At 39.5% G+C, this 16,952-nt stretch overlaps 1 protein-coding gene across 1 annotated transcript in view; it reads left to right on the top strand.

Annotated features, from left to right (window-relative positions):
• The window catches only part of MROH2B (maestro heat like repeat family member 2B), a 97,580-nt gene that overhangs the window by 20,938 nt on the left and 59,690 nt on the right, over positions 1 to 16,952 (top strand). The window contains exons 2-3 of the mRNA XM_059416318.1: positions 14,980 to 15,041; positions 16,584 to 16,694. Coding sequence (XP_059272301.1) covers positions 14,980 to 15,041; positions 16,584 to 16,694 — 173 coding nt within the window. The remainder of the gene's footprint in view (positions 1 to 14,979; positions 15,042 to 16,583; positions 16,695 to 16,952) is intronic.

Below are 16,952 nucleotides of genomic sequence, written 5' to 3'. Positions count from 1 at the left end.
GATCTATATTTATTCAATAAGTGGTTAGTGGTTATCTAGTGAGGGGCCATAGCAAGGCATGGAGGATGGAAATGGATAGGGAAGCATGCCTGGTGCTCGTCTCCGTGGAGAGAAGACAGACATCAGTCACAATCACACAAATAGAAGTGTGATTACGAAGGGATAGACATGCAGTCAAAGTGGACACAGAGCGCAGGGCAGTACCCTGGCCATGGGGATATGAACATAAACAAGCGCTTGGGGCACACAAGAGACTTCTCCTTTCACACTCTCTCCCCAACTCCATGTCTCTTTGTGTATCTTTCATTTTAAGGAGAGACCCAAGGGGTTCCCCCGAGAACATGCTACCCAGAAAGGTAGCTTATTAGCTTCCAGGCACCAAAGCTACACCTCTCATCGAACTCTGTTGATACAGCAATTAACTTTTATTCTAGTCTAGTTTTCTACCAAAGAATCCATACAGCCTGTGTGAGTAATAGAAAATAGTTCAGGGATGCGTTTGTCTCAAACCATGCTCTCTGCTTATCTCGTGGAAGTCTTATTGAGTGTCCAAAATGATAATTGATCTCATTAAAAGCATCCCAACAGTCAGGGCTCAGCAGAAATTGAGGAGGTGCTGGGAAATTGCCATTGCTCTGCCAAGATGCTGGGTCTAAATTTAAAAAGGCAGGTTTTCCCTGATAGGAGACTGAGGGACAAAATAAAGTAACACCTCTGGATTATCTATTATCCAGTATTTTTGAGAGAGCTGTGGTTTTTATTTTCGTTACACACACAGATTTTTGAAATTTTATCATTACTATACCGTGACTACTCCTTTTACAACGTCCCACTCAAGGCCCCCTGCCTTCTAATTGCCCCCTTTGCTCTCTGCTGCCTCCTCCACTACATCCAGATGCCCCAGGATAACATTCACTCCATTCTCATCTCTGCCTTCAAGCTCCCAGAAGTACCCTGTTCTTATTCTACTCCCCAGTGTTCAGCAAAAATAACACAATTTTTAAATACTCAATTAATTCCGTTTTCTAATACAGGAACACCTGCTGGTTTTAATAAGAAAAATAGCAAAGGGGATTATTCCTGAAGTCAGGAGATGAAATGGCCAGGTCCATGGAAGACTTGGCCTCATCAACAGTAAAGTAGAGTTAAGAACAGCTATCCTTCTTTACCTTGTGGGCTTTGGATGAGACGAAGTATATGAAAACATTTTGGAGAAGACAGCACTCTTATCTAGGAGCCCAACATGAGAGAATAGAAATGTCTTTGGATGTGAGATGTCTTAAAGACGCTGAAAATCTTATGTTCTTAACTTTACTCCTCCCTCAAATCTCAATATAACCTAGTTTATCATGATCAAGAAGTTTGCACTTTCATTGTTGTTCTTTTAGATTGAGTATTGGGTCTCCAAAAGTCCCTCTGACATTACACGGATCTATGCAGTATTGGTAACAACTGAACCTCAAGGGTAGACCCAAGGAGAAGGTTATCAGGATATTCCATTCTGTTCTTGTCAAATGGATGAAATACCTTAGAGAAAGAAATCCAACATGAGTAAATTTGGACTGAAGAGAAGAAATTCAAGTTTGAACTGAAACAGAACTATTTATGTGCTTGGGTAGAACACAGGAGGATAGAAATTAGGATTGGTTCCAGACGGGAAATGTGAAGGCAAGTAGTTTAGAGAAATTCCATCTCTTATACCACATGACTTAAACTAGACAAGAACCAAGTTTGTATATAAAAACTAACTTTCTTTCCACAACCTTTTCATCATATCCTCTGTGAGGCTCAGTTCCCTTATTTGGGAAATGAGAAGTAATGCTCACCTTATAGTTCTGTTGAAGATTAGATTCTAAAATAATGAAAAGCAATTAGATACAGTATCTTGAATTTTATTGAGCACATACTCAATAAATACCTTCTTTCCCTTGTACTACCTGTGAAAATTTACTGTTTGAGGGTTTTATCAGGAGTGTAGAAGGAAGAATTAGCATAAAGGGAATAAAGCAATTTTAAATTCTCCCTTTGGTGGGATTTTTCCTCCCTTCTCTGGGAACTAGAAGGCCTAGGAAGTTCATGTACCTGGTTCATGCAATAAAGGAGAAACCAAAGAAGAGAAGAAGCAGCAAGGGACCCTAAACATTGTGTAGAAATATTCAGAACTCATGGGTGATAAGGCAAGCATGCCTGAAAGAACATAGGACTTTCAGGGCTACGCTGGAAGGGAGCAAGCAGATACAGGAAAGTGATCCAACTACTGGTGGAAGGTTCAAGGTTATCAAGAAAAAGAGATAAGTCAGGATGACCCATTTCAGTGCACTGGGAGAAATTGCAGCTGTGGTCCTGAACCTACCCTCAATCTTTAAGAAATTTGAAAGAATGAGAGAAATGGCAAAACAACACAAATATTGCAGAAAGAAAAAGTCTTAATTTTCAAAAAGGAGAGAGAGGTGGATATTGTGAACTATAATTTAATACCCCCAAAATAGTTAAGGTGGATTGGTAAATATATAATTAATAAGCTCTTGGAAAAGAAAGATATGATTGCCAAGAATCCTTCTGAATCTCTCTGAATAGCCTTGATTGATATGATTCTTAGACTCATTAAGAATACATAAAGGGTATGCTTTTATTTTGACTGAGCCCTTAACAAAAACCCTTTCAGTGGTGTAGTCAAGAGAGAGCACCATGTGAGGATACTTACAGAAAAATCTCTATCCTTATTGAGGATCAGTGCTCAAATAGCTTGTTCCTCAGTGAGAGTAAGGACAGAATAGTCTAGGGCTTACCTACGGATTTTAACCCCTGCTTGATCTTTCTTGCCCTGTCTGTCCCACCCTGAGAAATGGACTTTCCATGTCCTTCCAGTATGCCACCTTGAACCAGTCCCCTTTTCCCAAGCCAATCTTGAATCAAAGGATACACGGAAAACTTTCCTGCCCCAGAATACAGGGACTTTGAATTGAGTGGAAATTCTAGTGCTACTCCCCAGAGATCACTTCCTTAGTCTCAAATCCTGGGGAAAATGATTCTTTTACTCACTGTCTTAGTTCAGGCTGCTCTCACAAAGTACAATAGGCTGGAGAGTTTACAGACCAAAAAAAATTTTACTTCTCACAATTCTGGAAGCTGGGAAATCTGACATCAAGGCGTCAGCATGATCAGGTTTTGGTGAGGGCACTCTTCCAGGTTGCAGATGGCCACCTTCTTGTTGTATCCTCAGATGGCAGATGTAGGAAGAGAGAACTCTCTGGAGTCTCTTTTATAAGGCCACTAATTACATCCCTGACCTAATTACCTAATTTCTAACAATCTGAGTTGTGTCAAAATGGAAGAGTTTATGTGAAGGTAGTAGAGTCCTTTCCCCTGGTAGTTTTCTGGCAGAGGCTGAGTCGCCAAATGCTAAGAACTGGAAGGAGGATGGCGGGGGGCAGTCTATAGTAGAGAATGTATCAACCTGTAGGACCACCTAACAGTGCCTTCAATTATAAGATTCTGTCATCTACCCATACTGTTCCACCACTTACCAAAAGAAAGACAGAGATTTCACAGGCATTAGAAAAATAGTCAGATAAGCCTGATACTCCTCCTGCAGTGGAGAAATCTGTCCCTAAAACAGTGCAGTCAGCACAAACTGAGACAAAATGGCTCTTGTAAAAATTGTTAATTCAATCGCTTAAATAAAACTGTCTAAGCGTGCATATGGTACTCATTTAATAAATCTTTTAAAGTGACACTTCCTGACAGGCAAGGGAAATATTTGGGTGCCAACTTCAGAACCACAAATCTGTCTAAATACTATAACTTGTAAAGGAGATGCTTTGCCAATATATAAAGCAAATACCACACACACACACACACACACACACACACACACACACACTTACTTTTTAAAATATTCTTCCTTATCATGTGTAAGTTTGCCTTTCTAAGGCAAGTGTTTATAGCTGAAATCACATGGTATTGCTGTTTTTAACCATACTTTTTTTTCTTTTCCTTAGTACAATTTTTTTTCTACTACATCAATGTTTTATAAATAGGAGTAAATTAATTACTTTAATAGAGCCCACGTGTTGTTAAGTCATGGTGGTTAGTAGACTTTGCTTTGTGTTAACCTTGAAACCATATATAATATAATGATTGCATGACCACTGAGATGACCAAATATATTTATCATCTACATCTGGTCTTCATCCATGGTTCTTAGTTCACAACTCCCAAAACCCTTGGAATTTCCTAGGTGTTGAGTGTGATAAAAGTGACTTTGCTATGTTATTGAGATAACTTGGGGTGTGGGATGCTGGTTGCCATTACAGACCACCTTGTGATTAGAGGGTTGGAATTCTCAGTCCACTCGAAAGATCTCCAGAGAGGGGAGAGGAGCTGGAGATTGAGTCCAATCACCAGTGATAAATGATTTAATCAACCGTGCCAATATAATGAAAATTCATAGAAATCTAAAAAGCCAGGGCTGGAAGAGCTTCTGGGTTGGTGCTTACATGGAGATGCTGCAGGATTGGTGTGCCTGAAGAGGACGTGGAAGTTCTGTGTTCTTTCCCCCGTCCTACCCTATATGCATCTCTTCTATCTGGCTGTTCCTGAGTTATAGCCTTTTGTAAGAAAACAATGATCTAGTAAGTAAAATGTTTCTCTGAGTTCTGTGAACCACTTTAGGAAATTAATAGAACCTGAGAAGGAGCTTGTGGAAACCTCTGATCTAGAGCTGATCTGTAGCCAGTTGGTCAGAAACCCAGGTGATAAAACTCCAGCTTCTGACTGACATCTAAAGTTAGGGGTTGGGGAGCAGGGTCTTGGGGGACTGAGCCCTTTTCCTATGAAATCGGATGTTATATCTGGATAGTTCAAGAATTGACTTGAATTCTTGGACTCTGTTAGTGTCCAAGAACTGCTTGCTGGTTGGACAAGCGCCCCCACTCAACAACACACACACACACACACACACACACACACACACACACATCAGAACAAAAGACCATATTTAGAATTTATTTGATTCCACCAAAAGCAAATGTATCCCTAATAGCATGAGTCAGTTATGCAGATGTTATTGACTGTTCAGTTAGGATACAGAAAAGATTTAGTTAGGATACATCATTCTTTATACAGAAATCAAATTTATAAAATCCCAATTAAAACCCGGAGATTAAAAGAAACCTAAGAGGATATCAACTAATTGCAATGGATAAACCATGACTGGTTCACACTAACGCAAATGAACTAAAAAAAAATAAAATGATACCGTGAGGAAATTAAACTCTGAATATTTGATGATATCAGGAAATTATTGTTAATTTTTAAGTATAATGATAGTACTGTGCTTACTTTTTCTTTAAAGACTCCTGAATCTTTAGTTTTTAGAAAATCATTCTAAAATATTTGTGAATGAAATCATGCAATGTCTGGGATTTGCTTTTAAACAATCGACAAATGGGGAAACAGAAGGGGTTATAGAGGAAAGAGGACGAAGTCTGACTTGATAATTATTGAAACTGTTGATGAAAACACACATGAGCATTCATTATACAATCATCTCTACTTTTATAAATGTCTGGTATTTTCCATATTTTTAAAATAAAAACAAATCTTATTTAGACATTTCTCTTTTCTCTGCCAAGTCCTTCTTCAACTTTCAGCTACCATATTTTCCTGTTTTACTTCATTTTCTATTTCCTGTATTCTCTTAAGCAATTCAACTCTCAACAGAAAAACAAAAGCCTTGAAGCTAACCACGCCCAGCCCTTTAAAGAACACATTAAAGATTATTAATTACGCTCAGAGTCTATCCCTTGAGATCTTGGATTCAAGCCAAAACATCCGTTTAATCATCTAATCTAATTGCAATTCTCCTTGTATATCATCACACTGGAATTTTTTAAACAAAGAAAATATATTACCATAAGTGTTGTCATCTCAACAGCATTACAATATATGCGTGTGTGCGTGCGTGTGTCCATGCGCGTGTGCGTGCGTGTGTCCATGCGCGTGTGCGTGCATGTGTGCGTGCGTGGGTGCCAGTTTATCTCTTCATGTGTGCTCAAGAGGCACAAAGCCTAAGTCAGTAAGAGTGGAAAAATTAATGATTTTGAGAGCTTCTGAAATAAATTAAATTAAATAATAGACAAGTGAAAAGTGGACTAAACCAAACAAATGAGGACAATGATATGAGGTATAGTCTCCATGTGAATTTATCTGTTTTTATCTAACTTATCTAATTTTATCGTCTTGCCTTCACTTTTTTTTTTCAGGTTTTTTTTAAATTTATTTTTTATTTATTTTCAGCATAACAGTATTCATTACTTTTGCACCACACCCAGTGCTCCATGCAATCCGTGCCCTCTATAATACCCACCACCTGGTACCCTGATCTCCCCCTGCCCCGCCCCTTCAAAACCCTCAGATTGTTTTTCAGAGTCCATAGTCTCTCATGGTTCACCTCCCCTTCCAATTTCCTCCAACTCCCTTCTCCTCTCCATCTCCCCATGTCCTCCATGCTATTTGTTATGCTCCACCAATAAGTGAAACCATATGATAATTGACTCTCTCTGCTTGACTTATTTCACTCAGCATTTTATTCACTATTTATGATTTACATAAAGCCAGCTCACAAACACAGAAGGAAAATGTTATCAAACATAGGAAATAAGTAGCTCCATCGGGCTCCCACAGATCTCCAGTCATATTGGAGTTCATAGCAATATTGCCTACCCTTAAATATCGGGAACATAATTTTTTTTGTTGACTTTTGTTCTGGCAGACACTATCTATTTAAAAGATCCTTATAATTATGATTAGTGAAAGAAAGTCAGTTATCATATGGTTTCACTTATTTATGGAGCATAAGGAATAGCATGGAAGACATTAAGAGAAGAAAAATGAAGGGGAGGATATCAGAGGGGGAGATGAACCATAAGAGACTACAGACTCCATGAAACCAACGGAGGGTTTTAAAAACGGGGTGGGGGGGGAATGGGTGAGCCTGGTGATGGGTATTAAGGAGGGCACGTATTGCATGGAGCACTGGGTGTTATACACAAACAGTGAATCATGGAACACTACATCAAAAACTAATGATGTACAGCATAATGACTAACATTAAAAAAAAAAATCCTCATCCCTTTCTTACCTGTCTTCCTCTACTGAGAGGGCATGGAAGCTAAAATACATAACTTCCCAGACTCTACTGCAGTGCAGAATGGCCAAATTCTTACCAATTAAATATGATTGGGAGTCACTGTGAATGCCTTCTCTTCTCAAATTTAAAATGTAAAGTCTTACATGCAGAAAGCTTTGTACTCTTCTACCTTTTTCGTTCCTGGAAGGCAAACATGAGGTCTAGAGGTAGAACAAGGCCATCGTGCTCTTAAGAGATCAAAAACACATGCTAAAGATAGTAAAGCAGGAAAGAAAGAACTTAGACCCAGAACGACACTGCTGAACAGATGCTTTAGTTCTGGCTTCCTGTCTCCAAACGGATTTTCATATACGAACAACAGAACATTATGTATTAAAGCTAATGTTAAGAGGGTTTTCTGGGTTTCTGCTTTGTTGTTTATTTGTTTGTTTTGCAAGGAAACATATTCCTAACTTATACCCTCATGTTCCCGGGAGGAAGTGCATGGCAGCCATTCACAACACAGAAAAACATAAATACATGTAAGAACGTTGGCAGACTTTTGCTTCTGGCAAAGATGTAGTGACAGGGATTGGATTTACCTTTCCACCTAAATTAAGTAAAAGAACAGACATAATATAAGACAAAACAGTTTTCAGACACTGAACACCTGTTCATGCAGGACACTGGTCTCTAAGAGAGGGGGAAAATAGGAAGTTGGCTCCAGTGACTGCCCAACTTTAGTTCCTAGATATGGAGCTAGATGTCCAGGCGGGCAAGGTGGATAGAGTCATTATGGCAGACCACCAGGCGGAGTGAGGGGGTGGTTGGCCATCAGGGGTGAAGGGTAGGAAGGGGGCAAGCTGCCAATAGAAAAAGCTCTGGGATCTGCAGAGTATTGACCTCCAGTCTGCAGCTGAGTGCTGAAAAAGGTACACATACGGGGAGAGCAGAGACTGGGGAACAAACCATGCAAAAGAATCAAAGCAATGATCCCCAAAGTCCACCCAGAACTAGGGATAATCTGTATTTCAAGTTGTGGTAAACTTCACAACTTGTGGGACAGCAGATAATACTCAGAAGACTATCACCTCAGTATTAGGGCCCAAGTAGACCTTCATTAAGGTTTTTTGGTCCTCATAATTACAAGACATAAAAGCGAGCTCAGAAAGGATCAAGATATTCTCCAGTAACTTAGATGTGTCCCAGAACAAAGCTCAAAAATATTCAGCACCCAATAAAATGTAATTCACAATGTCTGACATCCAATGAAAAAAAATCAAAGCAGAAAAATATAATCAATGAGAGGCATAAAAAGAATCAATAAATAGAAACAGATGTAGAAATTACATACTTTACATTGTCAACACCAGAGAACTCAGTATATTTGCTTTTATAAAATTAACACACTACCAAGAAGCAGGATTTAGAGAATATCATTTTATGAAATATAATACAAAAGACAGAAATGCTGAAGAAGTAATTAACATGTAATTAACAATTCAGCAAGTAACAATTAGACTGATTATATTATCAGTATGATTATTTCATAAAGAGTCGTGGAAGGGGTGTCTGGGTAGCTCAGTCAGTTAAGTGTCTGCCTTCCAGGTCACGATCTCAGGGTCCTAGGATGGAGACCTGAAACCAGCTCCCTGCTCAGTGGGGACACGGCTTGTCCCTCTGCCTCTCCCCCAGCTTGTGCTCTCTCTCTCTCTCTCTCTCAAATAAATATATAAAATCTTTTTTAAAATGCGGGGGGAAGTCCTGTAAGAACACTTTCTCTTAAAATCAGAAACCATGATATTCTTTTTTTTTTAAGATTTTTTTTTTTTTTAATTTATTTAAGAGGGAGAACACTTGCAGGGGAAGCCGCAGAGGAAGAGAGAGAAGCAGACCCCTTGCTGAACAGTGAGCCTGAGCAGGGCTCAATCCCAGGACCCCAGGATCATGACCTGAGCCAAAGTCAGATGATTAACCAAATGAGCCACCAAGGCGCACCAGAAACCATGCTCTTAAGGCCATGATAGACAGAATGCAGCTGGAATAATTTAGTCTGTTTTTTTTTTTTTTTTTTTATTAAGCTGTAAATGCAAGAAGAACAGGAGTGATGCAAACAAAACAACAAATAACAATAGTTTGGTGCAAATTTAGTGCAATAATTTAGTGAAAACTCAGTACAACAACTTCCTCTCTCATATCCCTTTTACAGAAGGCAAGATGGAACTGAGGCTTACAGGAAGTAACGTAATTGCTAAGCATCTCTAGTACCTCTATCTACTTTTCTGCTTTAGTGAGCACAAAATGCTGACATGGGCTCCAGGTTCGTCTCCTGGAACTTCTGGGCTCTTCTCTTTGCACTGTGGAAGCAGATGAAGAATTACATATATTTTTTTTTAATATTTTATTTATTTATTTGACACAGAGAGAGAGAGATCACAAGCAGGAAAAGAGGCAGGCAGAGAGAGAGGAGGAAGCAGGCTCCTGGCTGAGCAGAGAGCCCGATGCGGGGCTTGATCCAGGACCCTGGGATCATGACCAGAGCTGAAGGCAGAGGCTTTAACCCACTGAACCACCCAGGCACCCCAAGAATTATATATATTAACACTAGGGCCAGTGATCAAATCATGTTTTGTTTTTCAATCCTTGATCCAGATTGTGATCTTACGATTTGCCTCCTTTTGTTGATTCCAACAAAAATCCCTGTTCATATTTGACTGCTACTGGTAACTGGACATTTTATTATTTGAAACTTCACCTAACATTTTACCATCACTTCTTGAATAAAATGTTGTTGAACAGTTTCATTTAATGTGTTTTTATAAAACTCATTGAATATGGAGGATTCTAAAAATCTCTAAGAGTAACATGAAAATACTCACAATTTATGGCACATCTAGAGGCTGTCGAAACCACCAAAATCATTAATTAGAAATGCAACTTGACGGTCATCAAAAGGCAAGAGAGAAGGGTTTCTTTCTTTAAAAAAAAAAAAAAAAAAGGTAAGAGATTTTTCTTTCTAAATGTAAGATAATCACCTAGAGGTAATAAATTGCCTTTTAATCCTTAAAAATAAATACTGATGGCTGTTTCTTCTAAGATTTATTTATTCAGGCACTTATGGGGCCCAAGTAATTTATTATGAAAAGCTGAGAGAATGAATGTATCCTACTTTGTATAACCTATCAGCCACTAAAGCTGAATTCCTCAATCAAAAAAATGACGTTCACAGTAGCATGACCTGAGCATCTAAGAGGTAATTGACAGTTAAAAGCTAGACCTTCTAAAGAGAAAAGCTAAATGAGCTCCAGAACACAGAAAGCTAATACCCGAGATGCCAGGCCACTAGGGAGGGTCTTCAGAGGTCAAGGGCTCCTATTGCTTCTCTCACTACTCAAATTATGAAGCAAGTCTGTGTTCTTCTCCCAACACCTGTCGGTAACAAAGCTAGAAATATCTAACATGAGGGGTATTTGGGAAACAATTTGCTAGAAAATTACTTGTCTCCAAGGGCTTCATTATCTATCGCTTGAGACTGAAACCATTTTATAAATCTCTCTGAAAACTCCCTCTCTAGCTTAAATTCTTAAGCTCCTTCTGAATTGCTGAAAAGAGGCCTTTTTAAAATTTTTTAAAAGATTTTATTCATTTATTTGACAGAGAGAGAGAGAGTACACGCAAGCAGGAGGAGCAGTGGGACAACAGGAAGAAGCAGGCTCCCCCTGTGAGCAAGGAGCTGATGTGGGGCTCCATCCCAAGACCCAGAGATCATGACCTGAACCAGAGGCAGACGCTTGACTGACTGAGCCACCAGGTACCCCCTGAGGGGATGACTTTAAAACCATAATTTCAAAAATGCGGCCTGCTGAGTAAAATAACTACAGGTAGGAAAAGCAAAGAAGGGTAAGAGAGACCAGAGGAAAAGAGAGAAGAGAAGAGGAGGAGACAGTGGACAGGGAGGAGACAGGAGGGGAGTCGAGCGAAAGGAGGAAGTGAGAGGCCACTCACAGCATAAGAATGGTAAATCTGTGTAAAACTGGCATCCAATACCTCTTGCTTTTTATGCACCGGAGTGTAAGGGGTTAGGCTTATGTCTAAAAACTGACTGGGAAAAAAAGTTGGGGGGCCTAATTTCATTTTAAATACATTTTACGAAATCTAATACTTCATTAAAGAATAAAAGGATTCATGTCAAAGTTCAAAGGAATTGTACTCTAAAACCATTAAAACCACAAAAATGTAAAGTTCTATAAATTTTAATATTAGATAGATTGGCTGATAGATAGATATTGTCCCTTTGCTTTATATTTTGCCTTTACAGCCTTATTAATGTTCCTGTCTGATAATACCTCATCTGGGAGCATGGTGGTTCTGGGATTAGGTAGTATCACTCGTCAAGTTAGATTGAAAGGGAAGGGTACCATACAGCCAGGAAGACTCCTCAGTTGTTTAGCAAGCTAAATTTGAATTCCCTTGCAAACAGAGATCTAGAAAAAATAGTCCATTAGTTAGCAAAATGTCATCCTACTAACTTTGAGAATCAGTGCTTAGCATGCTCCTAGGGCTTACGAGACCCATACTTGGGTCTATATTCAAACCCATATTTGTTAACCTAGTGTAAAGAGAAAAATAGGAAATAATGGGGAAATGAAACAAGATGTCCTCAGGAAAATGGAATAGAAATGATAGCAAATCTGTTGTTTTAAAGTTTGACTTTTTAAAATCTATCTGCAATATTGCTTTATGAAAAGAGAGATCAACAGGTGAATTTGCTTTATCTGAAGGAATATTTGGCAAAAAGATGTGTTTTGATTGCTCCAATAAATTACAAAGTCAGTATAAATCAATCATCTCCTAACCTCCCTAATCTCTACAAAATCAAGGAAAACTGGTATACAGACATTCAGGAAAATCATTTGCTACCATTCACAAAAAGAGTAAGAAATTGATTATAGCAATTATCTGAATAGCTAGTTTTTCTTATTATTGATTTTATTGCACATTGTTCTTTAAGATTCTAAAAGCATGTAATTTGCAGTGTCATTTTTCCTACAAGACATTAAGAGTTTCAGCCTACCTCAATACCTCTTGGATCCACCAGTTCTCACCCTATTCTTCAAAGGTGAGCAAATCACGGCACTGGAGATGAGAAGCTCCTCTTCTTGCCCAACCAAAATGAACACCCTTCAAATCACTGCTAAATTTTCTATTATGCCCTAGTGGGCTATTGGGCAATGAGCTTAGACAGTGTTTCTCAGACTTTATTGAGCCCCGGAATCACTAGGGGGCTCATTAAAAATACAGATTTCTGCCCCTCATTCCAATTTACTAGGCCTGGGGTGGACCTGGGAGCAGACATTTTAAATAAAGACACCAGGTGATTCCTGTCACCAGGCACTAATGGACACAATCTGGAAAATAGTAATGCTGACTTGAGAATGTTCTTAACCAGCAGCCTGCTGAGGTCCTCTATAATAAATACAATGCAAAATAATCTGTCTGTAAAAACAATGATGAATTCAAAGATTTAGTTGGAAGTATTTGACCTATGAATCTGAAATAAGCTTCACCAAAGGAGGGGAAGATAACTGGAAGAGGAGTCACAGATGAGAATCGTCACAAGCCCATTCCCTTGGCCCCTTTCACACCTAGACTTATAGACTCCTTGCACTCCCTTCCCTAACACCTGCCACATTAAGATCCAGTCAGTCCTGGCATACATTGAAAATTGTGGTCATATAGATTTAGAGTTGGGGCATTGGGACCAGATTTAGGTCCATACTAGTAAAGCTGAAAACATGATGTCAAAGAGGTGTGGATTGAAAACAAGAAGAGAGAATGGAATCAAAGGAAAAAGCCTGAGCCTGGAGTGAGGCCAAGACCCGGACCGAGTGAATGGAGGAAGGAAAGTGGGGAACAGGACGGGGTGGCAGAGAAAGCTTTTGCTTTGCTGCTGTCAGTTGGACATTCTATTCAACTGCCCCTGGTGGGCATTCCGGTCCACTGAGCATGCCCAGTTTGTGTGACTGACTTTCACCAAGTAGAACAATCACCAAGATCACCATAAAGGCTTTACCAACACCAGGCCAGTAAAGTGACCACTGAAAACCATTCCCAAATTTGTGATCAATGGACCCAAGTTTAGGGAGAGGAACTCCTTTGGTCTACAAAAATGCTTTGAGTCCCAGTCTCTAATTTCTTCCTTCTCAGATACTCTGGTCTCCACCCAAGGGACAATATTCGGTGAGATGCAGCCATTTTGTTGGTCAGCAGGAGCTCAGAAGCAAGAAAATGTCATAGTGGTAGAATACAGCGTCATCCTTCTCAGTAGCAGCCCATCGCTGGAAGCTTCCAGATCGTTGTGCCAATCAAGTGGAGGAGGGACTTTCCTTTAGAGAGCCTTATGTGAACATTTTGTGAGAAACTTGTCAACTTGCTTGTTCAATTTTTTAGCCATACTATTTCTGATACTTAGGTGCTGTCTCTTAGAGAGCCTGAAACAGCCAAGACATGACTCAGGACATGGAGGAAACTGTAGGTGAGCATCATGGGATCCTGAGGAGCTAAGTGTTTTGTCTATGTTTTGTCTATGTGATCACATGTCTATGTGGAATGGGGGATGGTGTGAGTCATTGTGGAGGGTCTGTACAACTGAAAGTGTTATAAAAAGTTATGCTAAAGTACGATTATTTCTCTCTACTCCCCTTTTATTCCAAAATAATAAATCGTATTGACTGTAAAGGGGCAGTGATAGACTAGAGCCTGAGAGATGATCATGCCTTACTTTCTTTAAAAATATATAGTCTACATGAAGAGCAAGTACCTACAACACAAAGAAAGACAGTCTTTTATTTACTCTTAAATACTGGAATGGTCCTTTGGAAATATTTTCCCCTAATTTTCAAGCATGTTGCCTATCTGCTTTGCCAAAAAAAGATTGTGCTAAAGGGATCTGTGGCTTGATTTGGAGACTCACCTCCAAGGGTTTCTCTCTTACCAATTTGCCATGTGGCCTGAATTGCTCGATTCCTTTGACTCACATGTTTTTTTTCAGTTTTCTGATGAGAGTTATTCAAATACAAATATGCCTGGAAAGTGCAAGTCAAACTAATTTAGATCATTATCAGAAAACAGAAGGTTCCATTAGCTTGGGACCAGAAGAGGGACTTGGCAAGACCAGAAGGTTAGATGGAGAGAAACAGAGGTAGACAGACTGTGGAAAAGTACAGAGGAGATGCTGAGGAGGAAATGAAAGTAAACAGCTATATCACACCATTGTCTTCTCATGCTCAGGTAGGGTAGAAGGGTTTCAACTCATGGCATCTGAGAACTGCACCTTGGTAGAGAGGATATATAGGGTGATACCTACATGACAGGAGGGATAAATAGAAATGTAACATTTTTTTTTAATATTTACTTATTTGTTTGAGATAGAGAAAGCACAAGTGAGGGTTGGGGGCCAGAGGAGAGAGAGAAGCAGACTCTCTGCTGAGCAGGGAGACCAATGTGGGGCTCCATCTCAGGACCGTGCAATCATGACCTGACCCGAAGGCAAATGCTTTACTGACTAAGCTACCCAGGTGCACCAGAATGTAGCATCTTTTATCTTCCCCTTCCCCTTTAATTCAGGTTTTGAAAAAATATACAAAATATCTGTTATTTGCAAGTATGTCAAGCATATAAAATATGAATAAAACTTGGCTCCTGTCATCAGAGAGCTGACAGTCAAGAAGAAGGAGGGTCTGGGACAAAAGAGAGAGAAACAGAGAAGCAAGAGAAAAAAAAATTTCTGTAACTCTTGCATAGGAATTATAGGAGAGACTTAATTCTTCTTTTTCTGTACATTTTAGAGACTTTGGGAGATATTAACCTCACTCTAGGCATGCTGAACGTGGAAGATAATATTAGCAAGGTAAGGAAAATCTGTTTTCCATTTACTTTTCCTAGTGCAATTATTGCAACATTTCATATTCCTCTTTCTTTGCCTTGACTTCTTTTCTCTCTGGCTTCATACACAGCATTCAATCTTTCAAAAAGTAGTTATAATGGAAGTCATTGTCATGTTTAAACAATGATATTTGGCATTTGAGGAATCATAGTATCCAATTCTGGAAGTTAGCTCAAGAATACTCTTTTCTACAACCTGATACGGAAAGATGTGGAAAGAGGGGGAGGCCATACTTATAACCATAAGAGTCTCCTCCTGTAGAAGCTGAGGGTTCCTATGACAGGCCCCAAAGATCTCCACTACTCATCTGTGATGCTAGTCCACAGTTAGAGATTTATTTCTCTGGGATGGGAGGGCTTTTCTGGCCCCAACAACCTTTTGTAAAATAACAACAGCTACCTCCAAGGGACACTTATCTAGGAAGGAGCACCCGAGAAGCTTTCCAAACACAGTGACTTGTGTTATGTTCACCCCCCATACCTCCATGAGGTAGGCATGGCTGTTTCCATTTCACAGCAAAGAGGAGTAAGACCCACAACAGGTACATGACTAGAGCACAAGGTCGTCTGAGTTCAAAACAATGCTCCCAATCATGATCCAAGGCAGCCTCCCTATGAAGGACAGGGTCTACACCTTCATCTCCTAATCTGGTAGACCTCAACCCTGACTGCCTGTTAGAACCCCTTATGCAAAGGGAGTTACATCCCATCTTCAGCATGGGCATGGTACCTTGAAGGCAACGTGCTTGAGGCTGTTGGGCATTCCAGGACCCCAGTCTCTCATCTACCCGAGACCATGTAGCCACCTAGGAGATTTCAAAGAGTCCTCTTACACAACATCTGGTCCAGCCCCATGATTCCAACACTGCGGTCCTGTCCAAAAGAATTCACAAGTTTCTTTCTATAAGGCATGAATAAAGCCAAGGACTTATAAACCTCCCTTAGGATCCAGTTTCAGAGCTTATCAGCCTCTTTGGGAATCACAGTGTGTTTCTTAATAACATAGTCACTTCCCAGTGGTAGGAGCAACGGTCTGGGTAATGAGCATTTCCATTCCCCTGAGTGCCCTACGACTTGAAAGCGACTTTCAAGACTGATACGTTAGGTAGCCTGCTTCCAACTTCAGTTAGATTTTGTCATAGTAATGTAGACAGGTTAAAATAGTTTTCAGAAAGAACTTTGTTTTATGTATAAGCTTTTGTGTCCTAAAGCTGCATATTATGTTCAGGAAGCCCTGATTAAGATGCATTAAAATCCCCCAATCAGGAGAGCACGAGCTGTGACGAGCACCAGGTGTTATACAAAACTGATAAATGATTGGACGCTACATATGAAATGAATGACGGTATGCTAGTTGGCTGACTGAATTTAAATTTTAAAAAGATGTATAAAATCCATTGTGTAGCAGAAACACATTGCTCAGTTTGATGGTGTTAATCATTTGCACTTCGTTTGAATCCTTTAGTTTTGCAACTCAGATTCTGTGTATACACTTGTATGTTCACAGGAAGACATTTATAGTCATCTCACTTCCGTTATTCAGAATAGTGACATCTTGGATGATGCAATCGTCCAACGGTTGATTTATTATGCTTCTAAGGACATGAGAGACAACAATGTAAGTTTGATTCTTAATGATAAATCAATACCAGGGTCGCAACTGGTCTTTAAGTGACCCAAATGCACCCATGTAGATATTTACAAGCTTTTCCTACGTTACTGCCTGAATTGCAAGTCACTTTCATTTGTTTCTTCATGATAACTTGGGTATTATTACAATACTGATTATCCCTTCATAGATAAGGAAACTACAACAAAGTTAAAAAAAAAAAAGACTTTAGTGATAATATTATCCATTCCAGTTTTAGATGAGCAT

The sequence above is a fragment of the Mustela nigripes genome, chromosome 12 (genome assembly GCF_022355385.1).
Source record: "Mustela nigripes isolate SB6536 chromosome 12, MUSNIG.SB6536, whole genome shotgun sequence".
Classification (NCBI taxonomy): Eukaryota; Metazoa; Chordata; class Mammalia; order Carnivora; family Mustelidae; genus Mustela; species Mustela nigripes.
This window is presented reverse-complemented; position numbering and strand designations above follow the sequence as displayed.